At 46.4% G+C, this 19,084-nt stretch overlaps 1 protein-coding gene across 4 annotated transcripts in view; it reads right to left on the bottom strand.

The window, feature by feature from the left end:
• Positions 1-19,084, bottom strand: part of LOC106575059 (FERM, ARHGEF and pleckstrin domain-containing protein 1) — a 118,840-nt gene that overhangs the window by 65,834 nt on the left and 33,922 nt on the right. For 3 of the 4 annotated variants that reach the window (XM_082963227.1, XM_082963225.1, XM_082963226.1), the window contains exons 9-14: positions 6,041-6,136; positions 5,720-5,886; positions 4,283-4,351; positions 4,097-4,169; positions 3,814-3,955; positions 1,268-1,485 (exon numbers count right to left, since the gene is read on the bottom strand). In XM_082963227.1, the coding sequence (XP_082819353.1) occupies positions 1,268-1,485; positions 3,814-3,955; positions 4,097-4,169; positions 4,283-4,351; positions 5,720-5,886; positions 6,041-6,136 (765 nt within the window). The remainder of the gene's footprint in view (positions 1-1,267; positions 1,486-3,813; positions 3,956-4,096; positions 4,170-4,282; positions 4,352-5,719; positions 5,887-6,040; positions 6,137-19,084) is intronic. The other variant, XM_082963228.1, reaches the window with a different exon arrangement.

Genomic DNA, 19,084 nt, shown 5'->3' on the forward strand with positions numbered 1-19,084 from the left:
CCTGGTAAAGAGATTAAACACAGTTCCTTACAGACTCTCACTAGCCTGGTAAAGAGGGATTAACACAGTTCCTTACAGACTCTCACTAGCCTGGTAAAGAGATTAAACACAGTTCCTTACAGACTCTCACTAGCCTGGTAAAGAGATTAAACACAGTTCCTTACAGACTCTCACTAGCCTGGTAAAGAGATTAAACACAGTTCCTTACAGACTCTCACTAGCCTGGTAAAGAGGATTAACACAGTTCCTTACAGACTCTCACTAGCCTGGTAAAGAGGGATTAACACAGTTCCTTACAGACTCTCACTAGCCTGGTAAAGAGATTAAACACAGTTCCTTACAGACTCTCACTAGCCTGGTAAAGAGGGATTAACACAGGTCCTTACAGACTCTCACTAGCCTGGTAAAGAGATTAAACACAGTTCCTTACAGACTCTCACTAGCCTGGTAAAGAGGGATTAACACAGTTCCTTACAGACTCTCACTAGCCTGGTAAAGAGATTAACACAGTTCCTTACAGACTCTCACTAGCCTGGTAAAGAGGAATAACACAGTTCCTTACAGACTCTCACTAGCCTGGTAAAGAGATTAAACACAGTTCCTTACAGACTCTCACTAGCCTGGTAAAGAGATTAAACACAGTTCCTTACAGACTCTCACTAGCCGGTGGGGTCCAGCCACAGCCCCAGCCGGGGCCAGCCTTCAGACCCACAGCCGGGAGTCCGTCCTTACAGACTCTCACTAGCCGGTGGTCCAGGCCACAGCCCCAGCCGGGGATTAAACACAGTTCCTTACAGACTCTCACTAGCCTGGTAAAGAGATTAAACACAGTTCCTTACAGACTCTCACTAGCCTGGTAAAGAGATTAAACACAGTTCCTTACAGACTCTCACTAGCCTGGTAAAGAGATTAAACACAGTTCCTTACAGACTCTCACTAGCCTGGTAAAGAGGGATTAACACAGTTCCTTACAGACTCTCACTAGCCTGGTAAAGAGATTAAACACAGTTCCTTACAGACTCTCACTAGCCTGGTAAAGAGGGATTAACACAGTTCCTTACAGACTCTCACTAGCCTGGAAAAGAGATTAAACACAGTTCCTTACAGACTCTCACTAGCCTGGTAAAGAGGGATTAACACAGCTCTAACAGAGTAGAACAGGACTGTCCTCTGGGCTGGATCGCTCTCTCAAGAGTATGAGGAACATGTCCTTCCCCGTCCTCCAATCTCTCCTTCTCCTCCCTCCCTCCCTCCCTGAAAGACAAACCTTCCTCCGAACCTCGTCCTCGTCATCCGTACGGACGTAGCCACCAGCGTCGGTGAACAGGGGGGATGAGAGGGGCGAGGAATGGGCGTTGAAGGGCGAGGGCTGGTGCACGTTGGGGCTCTGACCCGGGCCGAGGGGAAAGGGTTTCTGCCCGTTCACCACCACTGAAGGGTTGGCCAAGGTGGAGTCCGAGAGATCAGAGATGCCCGAGATCACACCTGGAAGAGAGGAGAGGACAGGAAGCAGTCAGAGCTGCCTGAGATCACACCTGGAAGAGAGGAGGGGGGACAGGAAGCAGTCAGAGCTGCCTGAGATCACACCTGGGCGCAGAGCGCCGAGCCACCGGAGGAGGGGGACAGGAAGCAGTCAGAGCTGCCTGAGATCACACCTGGAAAAGAGGAGAGGACAGGAAGCAGTCAGAGCTGCCTGAGATCACACCTGGAAGAGAGGAGAGGACAGGAAGCAGTCAGAGCTGCCTGAGATCACACCTGGAAGAGAGGAGGAGGAGGACAGGAAGCAGTCAGAGCTGCCTGAGATCACACCTGGGGGGGGGCGGGCGCAGAGCGCCGAGCCACCGGAGGAGAGGACAGGAAGCAGTCAGAGCTGCCTGAGATCACACCTGGAAGAGAGGAGGGGACAGGAAGCAGTCAGAGCTGCCTGAGATCACACCTGGAAGAGAGGAGAGGACAGGAAGCAGTCAGAGCTGCCTGAGATCACACCTGGAAGAGAGGAGGAGGGACAGGAAGCAGTCAGAGCTGCCTGAGATCACACCTGGAAGAGAGGAGGGGGGACAGGAAGCAGTCAGAGCTGCCTGAGATCACACCTGGAAGAGAGGAGGGGACAGGAAGCAGTCAGAGCTGCCTGAGATCACACCTGGAAGAGAGGAGGGGGGACAGGAAGCAGTCAGAGCTGCCTGAGATCACACCTGGAAGAGAGGAGGAGAGGACAGGAAGCAGTCAGAGCTGCCTGAGATCACACCTGGAAGAGAGGAGGGGGGACAGGAAGCAGTCAGAGCTGCCTGAGATCACACCTGGAAGAGAGGAGGGGGGACAGGAAGCAGTCAGAGCTGCCTGAGATCACACCTGGAAGAGAGGAGAGGACAGGAAGCAGTCAGAGCTGCCTGAGATCACACCTGGAAGAGAGGAGGAGGACAGGAAGCAGTCAGAGCTGCCTGAGATCACACCTGGAAGAGAGGAGAGGACAGGAAGCAGTCAGAGCTGCCTGAGATCACACCTGGAAGAGAGGAGGGGGGACAGGAAGCAGTCAGAGCTGCCTGAGATCACACCTGGAAGAGAGGAGGAGAGGACAGGAAGCAGTCAGAGCTGCCTGAGATCACACCTGGAAGAGAGGAGAGGACAGGAAGCAGTCAGAGCTGCCTGAGATCACACCTGGAAGAGAGGAGAGGACAGGAAGCAGTCAGAGCTGCCTGAGATCACACCTGGAAGAGAGGAGAGGACAGGAAGCAGTCAGAGCTGCCTGAGGTCACACTGGTTACAGTTACCATACCTGTTCCTACCCACAAACCCCTGCTCTAACTGACCTGGTTACAGTTACCATACCTGTTCCTACCCACAAACCCCTGCTCTAACTGACCTGGTTACAGTTACCATACCTGTTCCTACCCACAAACCCCTGCTCTAACTGACCTGGTTACAGTTACCATACCTGTTCCTACCCACAAACCCCTGCTCTAACTGACCTGGTTACAGTTACCATACCTGTTCCTACCCACAAACCGCTGCTCTAACTGACCTGGTTACAGTTACCATACCTCTTCCTACCCACAAACTGCAGCTCTAACTGACCTGGTTACAGTTACCATACCTGTTCCTACCCACAAACTGCTGCTCTAACTGACCTGGTTACAGTTACCATACCTGTTCCTACCCACAAACCCCTGCTCTAACTGACCTGGTTACAGGTACCGTACCTGTTCCTACCCACAAACTGCTGCTCTAACTGACCTGGTTACAGTTACCATACCTGTTCCTACCCACAAACTGCTGCTCTAACTGACCTGGTTACAGTTACCATACCTGTTCCTACCCACAAACCCCTGCTCTAACTGACCTGGTTACAGTTACCATACCTGTTCCTACCCACAAACCCCTGCTCTAACTGACCTGGTTACAGTTACCATACCTGTTCCTACCCACAAACCCCTGCTCTAACTGACCTGGTTACAGTTACCATACCTGTTCCTACCCACAAACCCCTGCTCTAACTGACCTGGTTAGAGTTACCATACCTGTTCCTACCCACAAACCCCTGCTCTAACTGACCTGGTTACAGTTACCATACCTGTTCCTACCCACAAACCCCTGCTCTAACTGACCTGGTTACAGTTACCATACCTGTTCCTACGGTGTGCGCAACGCCAGGGTTGTGGGTTCGATTCCCACGGGGGGGGGGGCAGTACAAAAAATAAATAAATAAAAAATAAAATAAAATAAATAATGAAATGAAATGTATGCATTCACTACTGTAATTCGCTCTGGACAAGAGCGTCTGCTAAATGACTAAAATGTAAAAATGCCAGACTGGACCTGAGATCTGCTGCTCTGGATGGCTGGTGGAGGAGGGTAGGGCCTCCGGTCCAGCCTGGTGGCCGTTGGTCACCGTGGGGTCGTCCCCCGGGGCCTGGAGGGTCGACCTGAGAGGAGAGTCTGTCTGGTCCACTGAGACAGTCTGGGAGAGGAGGAATGAGAGAGAGAGAGAGAGAGAGAGAGAAGTTAAAGGGGTACTCTGTGATATCTTTTGTTAAAAACAACACAACACATTGCTTCTCCTATGAATCAAAGAGAAAAAAGTCACTGTGATATACTTGACCTCTGGTGGTAGTGTGGATGTCTTTCCATCCTGGGGGGTCAGGCTGCCGCAGGACACCTTCTTACTGTGTTTCCTGACGGGCAGAGGAGAAAGGTGAGGCTCGGTCTATCAACTGTCAAGGTAAAAGGGACAAAACAAGCCTCAGGGGGAAGTGAGGCTGACGTCCGGACAGGTGCGAAGACTCACCTTTCAAACGGGACCTTTTGAAACTCTGAGTCCTTGACGTAATCAGAAACCTGCTTCTGTGTCCGACCGCTGCAGATATAAAGAGACAGGACATGGAAGAGAACGTTGAAGGAGGACAGTCCCTGTTAATAAAGGACTGTCAGTGAAACACAGAGGTCTAATATATATATATATTATACACCCACCCAGCCTCCCTAAACCTCTACAAGCTCCAACGTTGTAAACAAAATGTTGCTGGTTCGAATCCCTGAGCCAACTAGGTGAACAAACGGTCTACGTACCCATAAGCAAGGCACTTAACCCTAATTACTACTGTAAGTAGCTCTGGGTAGGAGGGTCTGCTGCAGCCAGCCTACCTAAACCTGAAGGAGGAGCCTACCTAAACCTGAAGGAGGAGCCTACCTAAACCTGAAGGAGGAGCCTACCTAAACCTGAAGGAGGAGCCTACCTAAACCTGAAGGAGGAGCCTACCTAAACCTGAAGGAGGAGCCTACCTAAACCTGAAGGAGGAGCCTACCTAAACCTGAAGGAGGAGCCTACCTAAACCTGAAGGAGGAGCCTACCTAAACCTGAAGGAGGAGCCTACCTAAACCTGAAGGAGGAGCCTACCTAAACCTGAAGGAGGAGCCTACCTAAACCTGAAGGAGGAGCCTACCTAAACCTGAAGGAGGAGCCTACCTAAACCTGAAGGAGGAGCCTACCTAAACCTGAAGGAGCAGCCTACCTAAACCTGAAGGAGGAGCCTACCTAAACCTGAAGGAGGAGCCTACCTAAACCTGAAGGAGGAGCCTACCTAAACCTGAAGGAGGAGCCTACCTAAACCTGAAGGAGGAGCCTACCTAAACCTGAAGGAGGAGCCTACCTAAACCTGAAGGAGGAGCCTACCTAAACCTGAAGGAGGAGCCTACCTAAACCTGAAGGAGGAGCCTACCTAAACCTGAAGGAGGAGCCTACCTAAACCTGAAGGAGGAGCCTACCTAAACCTGAAGGAGCAGCCTACCTAAACCTGAAGGAGGAGCCTACCTAAACCTGAAGGAGGAGCCTACCTAAACCTGAAGGAGGAGCCTACCTAAACCTGAAGGAGGAGCCTACCTAAACCTGAAGGAGGAGCCTACCTAAACCTGAAGGAGGAGCCTACCTAAACCTGAAGGAGGAGCCTACCTAAACCTGAAGGAGGAGCCTACCTAAACCTGAAGGAGGAGCCTACCTAAACCTGAAGGAGGAGCCTACCTAAACCTGAAGGAGGAGCCTACCTAAACCTGAAGGAGGAGCCTACCTAAACCTGAAGGAGGAGCCTACCTAAACCTGAAGGAGGAGCCTACCTAAACCTGAAGGAGGAGCCTACCTAAACCTGAAGGAGGAGCCTACCTAAACCTGAAGGAGCAGCCTACCTAAACCTGAAGGAGGAGCCTACCTAAACCTGAAGGAGCAGCCTACCTAAACCTGAAGGAGGAGCCTCTGGTGAAGAGAACGGCTTTGGGTTTGGGTTTGGGTTCCTCAAACAGTCTGAAGAAGGCGTGATACTCCACACATATTTTCCAGAAGATCTTACTGCAGTCTCGACTGCCCATCGCAAACTCCAGGGTGTCCTGGTATCCACTCTGCTGCAGGGACGAGACACACAGACACTGTCACCACATAGCTTAGCATTGGTTAAAACAGGAAAAATACATGGGCTGTTTTCATCCTGTACCACTTAATATAAACTACATAATAACCGGTGAATATCGCTGTGAATTTACTGATAAAACGACTTACATTGAGGTCTGGTCTGAGTTTGATGAGGAAACGCTTCCTCTTGAAGCTCAGCTTGCGGACTTTAGACCAGTTAAAAGTATTGATCCTAGTGTCCCCCTATAGGAGAGAGTTTAGACCAGTTAAAAGCATTGATCCTAGTGTCCCCCTATAGGAGAGAGTTTAGACCAGTTAAAAGCATTGATCCTAGTGTCTCCCTATAGGAGAGAGTTTAGACCAGTTAAAAGCATTGATCCTAGTGTCCCCCCCCTATAGGAGAGAGTTTAGACCAGTTAAAAGTATTGATCCTAGTGTCCCCCCCCCCTATAGGAGAGAGTTTAGACCAGTTAAAAGTATTGATCCTAGTGCCCCCCCCCCTATAGGAGAGAGTTTAGACCAGTTAAAAGCATTGATCCTAGTGTCCCCCCCCTATAGGAGAGAGTTTAGACCAGTTAAAAGCATTGATCCTAGTGTCTCCCTATAGGAGAGAGTTTAGACCAGTTAAAAGCATTGATCCTAGTGTCCCCCCCCTATAGGAGAGAGTTTAGACCAGTTAAAAGCATTGATCCTAGTGTCTCCCCCCTATAGGAGAGAGTTTAGACCAGTTAAAAGCATTGATCCTAGTGTCTCCCTATAGGAGAGAGTTTAGACCAGTTAAAAGTATTGATCCTAGTGTCCCCCTATAGGAGAGAGTTTAGACCAGTTAAAAGTATTGATCCTAGTGTCCCCCTATAGGAGAGAGTTTAGACCAGTTAAAAGCATTGATCCTAGTGTCCCCCTGTAGGAGAGAGTTTAGACCAGTTAAAAGTATTGATCCTAGTGTCCCCCTATAGGAGAGAGTTTAGACCAGTTAAAAGCATTGATCCTATTGTCCCCCTATAGGAGAGAGTTTAGACCAGTTAAAAGCATTGATCCTAGTGTCCCCCCCCTATAGGAGAGAGTTTAGACCAGTTAAAAGTATTGATCCTAGTGTCCCCCTATAGGAGAGAGTTTAGACCAGTTAAAAGCATTGATCCTAGTGTCCCCCTATAGGAGAGAGTTTAGACCAGTTAAAAGCATTGATCCTAGTGTCCCCCTATAGGAGAGAGTTTAGACCAGTTAAAAGTATTGATCCTAGTGTCCCCCCCCTATAGGAGAGAGTTTAGACCAGTTAAAAGCATTGATCCTAGTCCCCCCCCCCTATAGGAGAGAGTTTAGACCAGTTAAAAGCATTGATCCTAGTGTCCCCCCCCCTATAGGAGAGAGTTTAGACCAGTTAAAAGCATTGATCCTAGTGTCCCCCCCCTATAGGAGAGAGTTTAGACCAGTTAAAAGCATTGATCCTAGTGTCCCCCTATAGGAGAGAGTTTAGACCAGTTAAAAGCATTGATCCTAGTGTCCCCCCCCTATAGGAGAGAGTTTAGACCAGTTAAAAGCATTGATCCTAGTGTCCCCCTATAGGAGAGAGTTTAGACCAGTTAAAAGCATTGATCCTAGTGTCCCCCCCCTATAGGAGAGAGTTTAGACCAGTTAAAAGCATTGATCCTAGTGTCCCCCTATAGGAGAGAGTTTAGACCAGTTAAAAGCATTGATCCTAGTGTCCCCCCCCTATAGGAGAGAGTTTAGACCAGTTAAAAGTATTGATCCTAGTGTCCCCCTATAGGAGAGAGTTTAGACCAGTTAAAAGCATTGATCCTAGTGTCCCCCCCTATAGGAGAGAGTTTAGACCAGTTAAAAGTATTGATCCTAGTGTCCCCCTGTAGGAGAGAGTTTAGACCAGTTAAAAGCATTGATCCTAGTGTCCCCCCCTATAGGAGAGAGTTTAGACCAGTTAAAAGTATTGATCCTAGTGTCCCCCTATAGGAGAGAGTTTAGACCAGTTAAAAGTATTGATCCTAGTGTCCCCCCCTATAGGAGAGAGTTTAGACCAGTTAAAAGCATTGATCCTAGTGTCTCCCCCCTATAGGAGAGAGTTTAGACCAGTTAAAAGCATTGATCCTAGTGTCCCCCCTATAGGAGAGAGTTTAGACCAGTTAAAAGCATTGATCCTAGTGTCCCCCCCCCCCCTATAGGAGAGAGTTTAGACCAGTTAAAAGTATTGATCCTAGTGTCCCCCCCCTATAGGAGAGAGTTTAGACCAGTTAAAAGCATTGATCCTAGTGTCCCCCCCCTATAGGAGAGAGTTTAGACCAGTTAAAAGCATTGATCCTAGTGTCCCCCCCCTATAGGAGAGAGTTTAGACCAGTTAAAAGCATTGATCCTAGTGTCTCCCTATAGGAGAGAGTTTAGACCAGTTAAAAGCATTGATCCTAGTGTCCCCCCCCTATAGGAGAGAGTTTAGACCAGTTAAAAGCATTGATCCTAGTGTCTCCCTATAGGAGAGAGTTTAGACCAGTTAAAAGCATTGATCCTAGTGTCCCCCCCCTATAGGAGAGAGTTTAGACCAGTTAAAAGTATTGATCCTAGTGTCTCCCTATAGGAGAGAGTTTAGACCAGTTAAAAGCATTGATCCTAGTGTCCCCCCCCTATAGGAGAGAGTTTAGACCAGTTAAAAGCATTGATCCTAGTGTCTCCCCCCCTATAGGAGAGAGTTTAGACCAGTTAAAAGCATTGATCCTAGTGTCCCCCCCTATAGGAGAGAGTTTAGACCAGTTAAAAGCATTGATCCTAGTGTCTCCCCCCTATAGGAGAGAGTTTAGACCAGTTAAAAGCATTGATCCTAGTGTCCCCCCCCTATAGGAGAGAGTTTAGACCAGTTAAAAGCATTGATCCTAGTGTCTCCCCCCTATAGGAGAGAGTTTAGACCAGTTAAAAGTATTGATCCTAGTGTCCCCCTATAGGAGAGAGTTTAGACCAGTTAAAAGCATTGATCCTAGTGTCTCCCTATAGGAGAGAGTTTAGACCAGTTAAAAGCATTGATCCTAGTGTCTCCCCCCTATAGGAGAGAGTTTAGACCAGTTAAAAGTATTGATCCTAGTGTCCCCCTATAGGAGAGAGTTTAGACCAGTTAAAAGCATTGATCCTAGTGTCCCCCCCCTATAGGAGAGAGTTTAGACCAGTTAAAAGCATTGATCCTAGTGTCTCCCCTATAGGAGAGAGTTTAGACCAGTTAAAAGTATTGATCCTAGTGTCCCCCCCCTATAGGAGAGAGTTTAGACCAGTTAAAAGCATTGATCCTAGTGTCCCCCTATAGGAGAGAGTTTAGACCAGTTAAAAGTATTGATCCTAGTGTCCCCCTATAGGAGAGAGTTTAGACCAGTTAAAAGTATTGATCCTAGTGTCCCCCTATAGGAGAGAGTTTAGACCAGTTAAAAGCATTGATCCTAGTGTCTCCCCCCCCATAGGAGAGAGTTTAGACCAGTTAAAAGCATTGATCCTAGTGTCTCCCCCCCTATAGGAGAGAGTTTAGACCAGTTAAAAGCATTGATCCTAGTGTCCCCCCCCTATAGGAGAGAGTTTAGACCAGTTAAAAGCATTGATCCTAGTGTCTCCCCCCCTATAGGAGAGAGTTTAGACCAGTTAAAAGCATTGATCCTAGTGTCCCCCCCCTATAGGAGAGAGTTTAGACCAGTTAAAAGCATTGATCCTAGTGTCCCCCCCCTATAGGAGAGAGTTTAGACCAGTTAAAAGCATTGATCCTAGTGTCTCCCCCCCTATAGGAGAGAGTTTAGACCAGTTAAAAGCATTGATCCTAGTGTCCCCCCCCTATAGGAGAGAGTTTAGACCAGTTAAAAGCATTGATCCTAGTGTCTCCCCCCCTATAGGAGAGAGTTTAGACCAGTTAAAAGCATTGATCCTAGTGTCCCCCTATAGGAGAGAGTTTAGACCAGTTAAAAGTATTGATCCTAGTGTCCCCCTATAGGAGAGAGTTTAGACCAGTTAAAAGCATTGATCCTAGTGTCTCCCCCCTATAGGAGAGAGTTTAGACCAGTTAAAAGCATTGATCCTAGTGTCCCCCTATAGGAGAGAGTTTAGACCAGTTAAAAGCATTGATCCTAGTGTCTCCCCCCCTATAGGAGAGAGTTTAGACCAGTTAAAAGCATTGATCCTAGTGTCCCCCCCTATAGGAGAGAGTTTAGACCAGTTAAAAGCATTGATCCTAGTGTCCCCCCCCTATAGGAGAGAGTTTAGACCAGTTAAAAGCATTGATCCTAGTGTCTCCCCCCCCTATAGGAGAGAGTTTAGACCAGTTAAAAGCATTGATCCTAGTGTCCCCCCCCTATAGGAGAGTTTAGACCAGTTAAAAGCATTGATCCTAGTGTCTCCCCCCCTATAGGAGAGAGTTTAGACCAGTTAAAAGCATTGATCCTAGTGTCCCCCCTATAGGAGAGAGTTTAGACCAGTTAAAAGTATTGATCCTAGTGTCCCCCTATAGGAGAGAGTTTAGACCAGTTAAAAGCATTGATCCTAGTGTCTCCCCCCTATAGGAGAGAGTTTAGACCAGTTAAAAGCATTGATCCTAGTGTCCCCCCCCTATAGGAGAGAGTTTAGACCAGTTAAAAGCATTGATCCTAGTGTCCCCCTATAGGAGAGAGTTTAGACCAGTTAAAAGTATTGATCCTAGTGTCCCCCTATAGGAGAGAGTTTAGACCAGTTAAAAGTATTGATCCTAGTGTCCCCCCCCTATAGGAGAGAGTTTAGACCAGTTAAAAGCATTGATCCTAGTGTCTCCCCCCTATAGGAGAGAGTTTAGACCAGTTAAAAGCATTGATCCTAGTGTCCCCCTATAGGAGAGAGTTTAGACCAGTTAAAAGCATTGATCCTAGTGTCCCCCCCCCCTATAGGAGAGAGTTTAGACCAGTTAAAAGTATTGATCCTAGTGTCCCCCCCCTATAGGAGAGAGTTTAGACCAGTTAAAAGCATTGATCCTAGTGTCCCCCCCCTATAGGAGAGAGTTTAGACCAGTTAAAAGCATTGATCCTAGTGTCCCCCCCCCTATAGGAGAGAGTTTAGACCAGTTAAAAGCATTGATCCTAGTGTCCCCCTATAGGAGAGAGTTTAGACCAGTTAAAAGCATTGATCCTAGTGTCCCCCCCCTATAGGAGAGAGTTTAGACCAGTTAAAAGCATTGATCCTAGTGTCTCCCTATAGGAGAGAGTTTAGACCAGTTAAAAGCATTGATCCTAGTGTCCCCCCCCTATAGGAGAGAGTTTAGACCAGTTAAAAGTATTGATCCTAGTGTCTCCCTATAGGAGAGAGTTTAGACCAGTTAAAAGCATTGATCCTAGTGTCCCCCCCCTATAGGAGAGAGTTTAGACCAGTTAAAAGCATTGATCCTAGTGTCTCCCCCCCTATAGGAGAGAGTTTAGACCAGTTAAAAGCATTGATCCTAGTGTCCCCCCCCTATAGGAGAGAGTTTAGACCAGTTAAAAGCATTGATCCTAGTGTCTCCCCCCTATAGGAGAGAGTTTAGACCAGTTAAAAGCATTGATCCTAGTGTCCCCCCCCTATAGGAGAGAGTTTAGACCAGTTAAAAGCATTGATCCTAGTGTCTCCCCCCTATAGGAGAGAGTTTAGACCAGTTAAAAGTATTGATCCTAGTGTCCCCCTATAGGAGAGAGTTTAGACCAGTTAAAAGCATTGATCCTAGTGTCTCCCTATAGGAGAGAGTTTAGACCAGTTAAAAGCATTGATCCTAGTGTCTCCCCCCTATAGGAGAGAGTTTAGACCAGTTAAAAGTATTGATCCTAGTGTCCCCCTATAGGAGAGAGTTTAGACCAGTTAAAAGCATTGATCCTAGTGTCCCCCCCCTATAGGAGAGAGTTTAGACCAGTTAAAAGCATTGATCCTAGTGTCTCCCCTATAGGAGAGAGTTTAGACCAGTTAAAAGTATTGATCCTAGTGTCCCCCCCCTATAGGAGAGAGTTTAGACCAGTTAAAAGCATTGATCCTAGTGTCCCCCCTATAGGAGAGAGTTTAGACCAGTTAAAAGCATTGATCCTAGTGTCCCCCTATAGGAGAGAGTTTAGACCAGTTAAAAGTATTGATCCTAGTGTCCCCCCTATAGGAGAGAGTTTAGACCAGTTAAAAGCATTGATCCTAGTGTCTCCCCCCCCATAGGAGAGAGTTTAGACCAGTTAAAAGCATTGATCCTAGTGTCTCCCCCCCTATAGGAGAGAGTTTAGACCAGTTAAAAGCATTGATCCTAGTGTCCCCCCCTATAGGAGAGAGTTTAGACCAGTTAAAAGCATTGATCCTAGTGTCTCCCCCCCTATAGGAGAGAGTTTAGACCAGTTAAAAGCATTGATCCTAGTGTCCCCCCCTATAGGAGAGAGTTTAGACCAGTTAAAAGCATTGATCCTAGTGTCCCCCCCTATAGGAGAGAGTTTAGACCAGTTAAAAGCATTGATCCTAGTGTCCCCCCCCTATAGGAGAGAGTTTAGACCAGTTAAAAGCATTGATCCTAGTGTCCCCCCCCTATAGGAGAGTTTAGACCAGTTAAAAGCATTGATCCTAGTGTCTCCCCCTATAGGAGAGAGTTTAGACCAGTTAAAAGCATTGATCCTAGTGTCCCCCCTATAGGAGAGAGTTTAGACCAGTTAAAAGCATTGATCCTAGTGTCCCCCTATAGGAGAGAGTTTAGACCAGTTAAAAGCATTGATCCTAGTGTCTCCCCCCTATAGGAGAGAGTTTAGACCAGTTAAAAGCATTGATCCTAGTGTCCCCCTATAGGAGAGAGTTTAGACCAGTTAAAAGCATTGATCCTAGTGTCTCCCCCCCTATAGGAGAGAGTTTAGACCAGTTAAAAGCATTGATCCTAGTGTCCCCCCCTATAGGAGAGAGTTTAGACCAGTTAAAAGCATTGATCCTAGTGTCCCCCCCTATAGGAGAGAGTTTAGACCAGTTAAAAGCATTGATCCTAGTGTCTCCCCCCCCTATAGGAGAGAGTTTAGACCAGTTAAAAGCATTGATCCTAGTGTCCCCCCCCTATAGGAGAGAGTTTAGACCAGTTAAAAGCATTGATCCTAGTGTCTCCCCCCCTATAGGAGAGAGTTTAGACCAGTTAAAAGCATTGATCCTAGTGTCCCCCTATAGGAGAGAGTTTAGACCAGTTAAAAGCATTGATCCTAGTGTCCCCCCTATAGGAGAGAGTTTAGACCAGTTAAAAGCATTGATCCTAGTGTCTCCCCCCTATAGGAGAGAGTTTAGACCAGTTAAAAGCATTGATCCTAGTGTCCCCCCCCTATAGGAGAGAGTTTAGACCAGTTAAAAGCATTGATCCTAGTGTCCCCCTATAGGAGAGACTTTAGACCAGTTAAAAGCATTGATCCTAGTGTCCCCCCTATAGGAGAGAGTTTAGACCAGTTAAAAGTATTGATCCTAGTGTCCCCCCCCTATAGGAGAGAGTTTAGACCAGTTAAAAGCATTGATCCTAGTGTCTCCCCCCTATAGGAGAGAGTTTAGACCAGTTAAAAGCATTGATCCTAGTGTCCCCCTATAGGAGAGAGTTTAGACCAGTTAAAAGCATTGATCCTAGTGTCCCCCCCCCCTATAGGAGAGAGTTTAGACCAGTTAAAAGCATTGATCCTAGTGTCCCCCCCCTATAGGAGAGAGTTTAGACCAGTTAAAAGCATTGATCCTAGTGTCCCCCCCCTATAGGAGAGAGTTTAGACCAGTTAAAAGCATTGATCCTAGTGTCCCCCCCCTATAGGAGAGAGTTTAGACCAGTTAAAAGCATTGATCCTAGTGTCTCCCCCTATAGGAGAGAGTTTAGACCAGTTAAAAGCATTGATCCTAGTGTCCCCCCCTATAGGAGAGAGTTTAGACCAGTTAAAAGCATTGATCCTAGTGTCTCCCTATAGGAGAGAGTTTAGACCAGTTAAAAGCATTGATCCTAGTGTCCCCCCCTATAGGAGAGAGTTTAGACCAGTTAAAAGTATTGATCCTAGTGTCTCCCCTATAGGAGAGAGTTTAGACCAGTTAAAAGCATTGATCCTAGTGTCCCCCCCCTATAGGAGAGAGTTTAGACCAGTTAAAAGCATTGATCCTAGTGTCTCCCCCCCTATAGGAGAGAGTTTAGACCAGTTAAAAGCATTGATCCTAGTGTCCCCCCCTATAGGAGAGAGTTTAGACCAGTTAAAAGCATTGATCCTAGTGTCTCCCCCCTATAGGAGAGAGTTTAGACCAGTTAAAAGCATTGATCCTAGTGTCCCCCCCCTATAGGAGAGAGTTTAGACCAGTTAAAAGCATTGATCCTAGTGTCTCCCCCCTATAGGAGAGAGTTTAGACCAGTTAAAAGTATTGATCCTAGTGTCCCCCCTATAGGAGAGAGTTTAGACCAGTTAAAAGCATTGATCCTAGTGTCTCCCTATAGGAGAGAGTTTAGACCAGTTAAAAGCATTGATCCTAGTGTCTCCCCCCTATAGGAGAGAGTTTAGACCAGTTAAAAGTATTGATCCTAGTGTCCCCCTATAGGAGAGAGTTTAGACCAGTTAAAAGCATTGATCCTAGTGTCCCCCCCCCTATAGGAGAGAGTTTAGACCAGTTAAAAGCATTGATCCTAGTGTCTCCCCTATAGGAGAGAGTTTAGACCAGTTAAAAGTATTGATCCTAGTGTCCCCCCCCTATAGGAGAGAGTTTAGACCAGTTAAAAGCATTGATCCTAGTGTCCCCCCTATAGGAGAGAGTTTAGACCAGTTAAAAGTATTGATCCTAGTGTCCCCCTATAGGAGAGAGTTTAGACCAGTTAAAAGCATTGATCCTAGTGTCCCCCCTATAGGAGAGAGTTTAGACCAGTTAAAAGCATTGATCCTAGTGTCCCCCCCTATAGGAGAGAGTTTAGACCAGTTAAAAGCATTGATCCTAGTGTCCCCCTATAGGAGAGAGTTTAGACCAGTTAAAAGTATTGATCCTAGTGTCCCCCTATAGGAGAGAGTTTAGACCAGTTAAAAGCATTGATCCTAGTGTCCCCCCCTATAGGAGAGAGTTTAGACCAGTTAAAAGCATTGATCCTAGTGTCTCCCCCCCTATAGGAGAGACTTTAGACCAGTTAAAAGCATTGATCCTAGTGTCCCCCCCCTATAGGAGAGAGTTTAGACCAGTTAAAAGCATTGATCCTAGTGTCTCCCCCCCTATAGGAGAGAGTTTAGACCAGTTAAAAGCATTGATCCTAGTGTCCCCCCCCTATAGGAGAGAGTTTAGACCAGTTAAAAGCATTGATCCTAGTGTCTCCCCCCCTATAGGAGAGAGTTTAGACCAGTTAAAAGCATTGATCCTAGTGTCTCCCCCCTATAGGAGAGAGTTTAGACCAGTTAAAAGCATTGATCCTAGTGTCCCCCCCTATAGGAGAGTTTAGACCAGTTAAAAGCATTGATCCTAGTGTCTCCCCCCTATAGGAGAGAGTTTAGACCAGTTAAAAGCATTGATCCTAGTGTCCCCCTATAGGAGAGAGTTTAGACCAGTTAAAAGTATTGATCCTAGTGTCCCCCTATAGGAGAGAGTTTAGACCAGTTAAAAGCATTGATCCTAGTGTCTCCCCCCTATAGGAGAGAGTTTAGACCAGTTAAAAGCATTGATCCTAGTGTCCCCCTATAGGAGAGAGTTTAGACCAGTTAAAAGCATTGATCCTAGTGTCCCCCCCCTATAGGAGAGAGTTTAGACCAGTTAAAAGCATTGATCCTAGTGTCCCCCCCTATAGGAGAGAGTTTAGACCAGTTAAAAGCATTGATCCTAGTGTCCCCCCCCTATAGGAGAGAGTTTAGACCAGTTAAAAGCATTGATCCTAGTGTCTCCCCCCCCTATAGGAGAGAGTTTAGACCAGTTAAAAGCATTGATCCTAGTGTCCCCCCCCTATAGAGAGAGTTTAGACCAGTTAAAAGCATTGATCCTAGTGTCCCCCCCCTATAGGAGAGAGTTTAGACCAGTTAAAAGCATTGATCCTAGTGTCCCCCCCTATAGGAGAGAGTTTAGACCAGTTAAAAGCATTGATCCTAGTGTCCCCCTATAGGAGAGAGTTTAGACCAGTTAAAAGCATTGATCCTAGTGTCCCCCCCCTATAGGAGAGAGTTTAGACCAGTTAAAAGCATTGATCCTAGTGTCCCCCTATAGGAGAGAGTTTAGACCAGTTAAAAGTATTGATCCTAGTGTCCCCCCCCTATAGGAGAGAGTTTAGACCAGTTAAAAGCATTGATCCTAGTGTCCCCCCCCTATAGGAGAGAGTTTAGACCAGTTAAAAGCATTGATCCTAGTGTCCCCCCTATAGGAGAGAGTTTAGACCAGTTAAAAGCATTGATCCTAGTGTCCCCCCCCCTATAGGAGAGAGTTTAGACCAGTTAAAAGCATTGATCCTAGTGTCTCCCCTATAGGAGAGAGTTTAGACCAGTTAAAAGCATTGATCCTAGTGTCCCCCCCCTATAGGAGAGAGTTTAGACCAGTTAAAAGCATTGATCCTAGTGTCCCCCCTATAGGAGAGAGTTTAGACCAGTTAAAAGTATTGATCCTAGTGTCCCCCCCTATAGGAGAGAGTTTAGACCAGTTAAAAGTATTGATCCTAGTGTCCCCCTATAGGAGAGAGTTTAGACCAGTTAAAAGCATTGATCCTAGTGTCCCCCCCCCATAGGAGAGAGTTTAGACCAGTTAAAAGCATTGATCCTAGTGTCTCCCCCCCTATAGGAGAGAGTTTAGACCAGTTAAAAGCATTGATCCTAGTGTCCCCCCCCTATAGGAGAGAGTTTAGACCAGTTAAAAGCATTGATCCTAGTGTCTCCCCCCCTATAGGAGAGAGTTTAGACCAGTTAAAAGCATTGATCCTAGTGTCCCCCCCTATAGGAGAGAGTTTAGACCAGTTAAAAGCATTGATCCTAGTGTCCCCCCCCTATAGGAGAGAGTTTAGACCAGTTAAAAGCATTGATCCTAGTGTCTCCCCCCTATAGGAGAGAGTTTAGACCAGTTAAAAGCATTGATCCTAGTGTCCCCCCCCTATAGGAGAGTTTAGACCAGTTAAAAGCATTGATCCTAGTGTCTCCCCCCCTATAGGAGAGAGTTTAGACCAGTTAAAAGCATTGATCCTAGTGTCCCCCCTATAGGAGAGAGTTTAGACCAGTTAAAAGTATTGATCCTAGTGTCCCCCTATAGGAGAGAGTTTAGACCAGTTAAAAGCATTGATCCTAGTGTCTCCCCCCTATAGGAGAGAGTTTAGACCAGTTAAAAGCATTGATCCTAGTGTCCCCCTATAGGAGAGAGTTTAGACCAGTTAAAAGCATTGATCCTAGTGTCTCCCCCCCTATAGGAGAGAGTTTAGACCAGTTAAAAGCATTGATCCTAGTGTCCCCCCCTATAGGAGAGAGTTTAGACCAGTTAAAAGCATTGATCCTAGTGTCCCCCCCTATAGGAGAGAGTTTAGACCAGTTAAAAGCATTGATCCTAGTGTCTCCCCCCCTATAGGAGAGAGTTTAGACCAGTTAAAAGCATTGATCCTAGTGTCCCCCCCCTATAGGAGAGTTTAGACCAGTTAAAAGCATTGATCCTAGTGTCTCCCCCCCTATAGGAGAGAGTTTAGACCAGTTAAAAGCATTGATCCTAGTGTCCCCCTATAGGAGAGAGTTTAGACCAGTTAAAAGTATTGATCCTAGTGTCCCCCTATAGGAGAGAGTTTAGACCAGTTAAAAGCATTGATCCTAGTGTCTCCCCCCTATAGGAGAGAGTTTAGACCAGTTAAAAGCATTGATCCTAGTGTCCCCCTATAGGAGAGAGTTTAGACCAGTTAAAAGTATTGATCCTAGTGTCCCCCCCTATAGGAGAGAGTTTAGACCAGTTAAAAGCATTGATCCTAGTGTCCCCCCCCTATAGGAGAGAGTTTAGACCAGTTAAAAGCATTGATCCTAGTGTCCCCCTATAGGAGAGAGTTTAGACCAGTTAAAAGTATTGATCCTAGTGTCCCCCCCTATAGGAGAGAGTTTAGACCAGTTAAAAGCATTGATCCTAGTGTCCCCCCCCTATAGGAGAGAGTTTAGACCAGTTAAAAGTATTGATCCTAGTGTCCCCCTATAGGAGAGAGTTTAGACCAGTTAAAAGCATTGATCCTAGTGTCCCCCCCCTATAGGAGAGAGTTTAGACCAGTTAAAAGCATTGATCCTAGTGTCCCCCTATAGGAGAGAGTTTAGACCAGTTAAAAGCATTGATCCTAGTGTCCCCCTATAGGAGAGAGTTTAGACCAGTTAAAAGCATTGATCCTAGTGTCCCCCCCCTATAGGAGAGAGTTTAGACCAGTTAAAAGCATTGATCCTAGTGTCCCCCCCCTATAGGAGAGAGTTTAGACCAGTTAAAAGCATTGATCCTAGTGTCCCCCTATAGGAGAGAGTTTAGACCAGTTAAAAGTATTGATCCTAGTGTCCCCCTATAGGAGAGAGTTTAGACCAGTTAAAAGCATTGATCCTAGTGTCTCCCCTATAGGAGAGAGTTTAGACCAGTTAAAAGCATTGATCCTAGTGTCCCCCCCTATAGGAGAGAGTTTAGACCAGTTAAAAGCATTGATCCTAGTGTCCCCCCCCTATAGGAGAGAGTTTAGACCAGTTAAAAGCATTGATCCTAGTGTCCCCCCCCTATAGGAGAGAGTTTAGACCAGTTAAAAGCATTGATCCTAGTGTCTCCCCCCTATAGGAGAGAGTTTAGACCAGTTAAAAGCATTGATCCTAGTGTCTCCCCCCTATAGGAGAGAGTTTAGACCAGTTAAAAGCATTGATCCTAGTGTCTCCCCCCTATAGGAGAGAGTTTAGACCAGTTAAAAGCATTGATCCTAGTGTCCCCCCCCTATAGGAGAGAGTTTAGACCAGTTAAAAGCATTGATCCTAGTGTCCCCCCCCTATAGGAGAGAGTTTAGACCAGTTAAAAGCATTGATCCTAGTGTCCCCCCCTATAGGAGAGAGTTTAGACCAGTTAAAAGCATTGATCCTAGTGTCCCCCTATAGGAGAGAGTTTAGACCAGTTAAAAGCATTGATCCTAGTGTCTCCCCCCTATAGGAGAGAGTTTAGACCAGTTAAAAGCATTGATCCTAGTGTCTCCCTATAGGAGAGAGTTTAGACCAGTTAAAAGCATTGATCCTAGTGTCCCCCCCCTATAGGAGAGAGTTTAGACCAGTTAAAAGCATTGAT

Source organism: Salmo salar, chromosome 16 (genome assembly GCF_965601325.2).
Source record: "Salmo salar chromosome 16, fSalSal1, whole genome shotgun sequence".
NCBI classification, from domain to species: domain Eukaryota; kingdom Metazoa; phylum Chordata; class Actinopteri; order Salmoniformes; family Salmonidae; genus Salmo; species Salmo salar.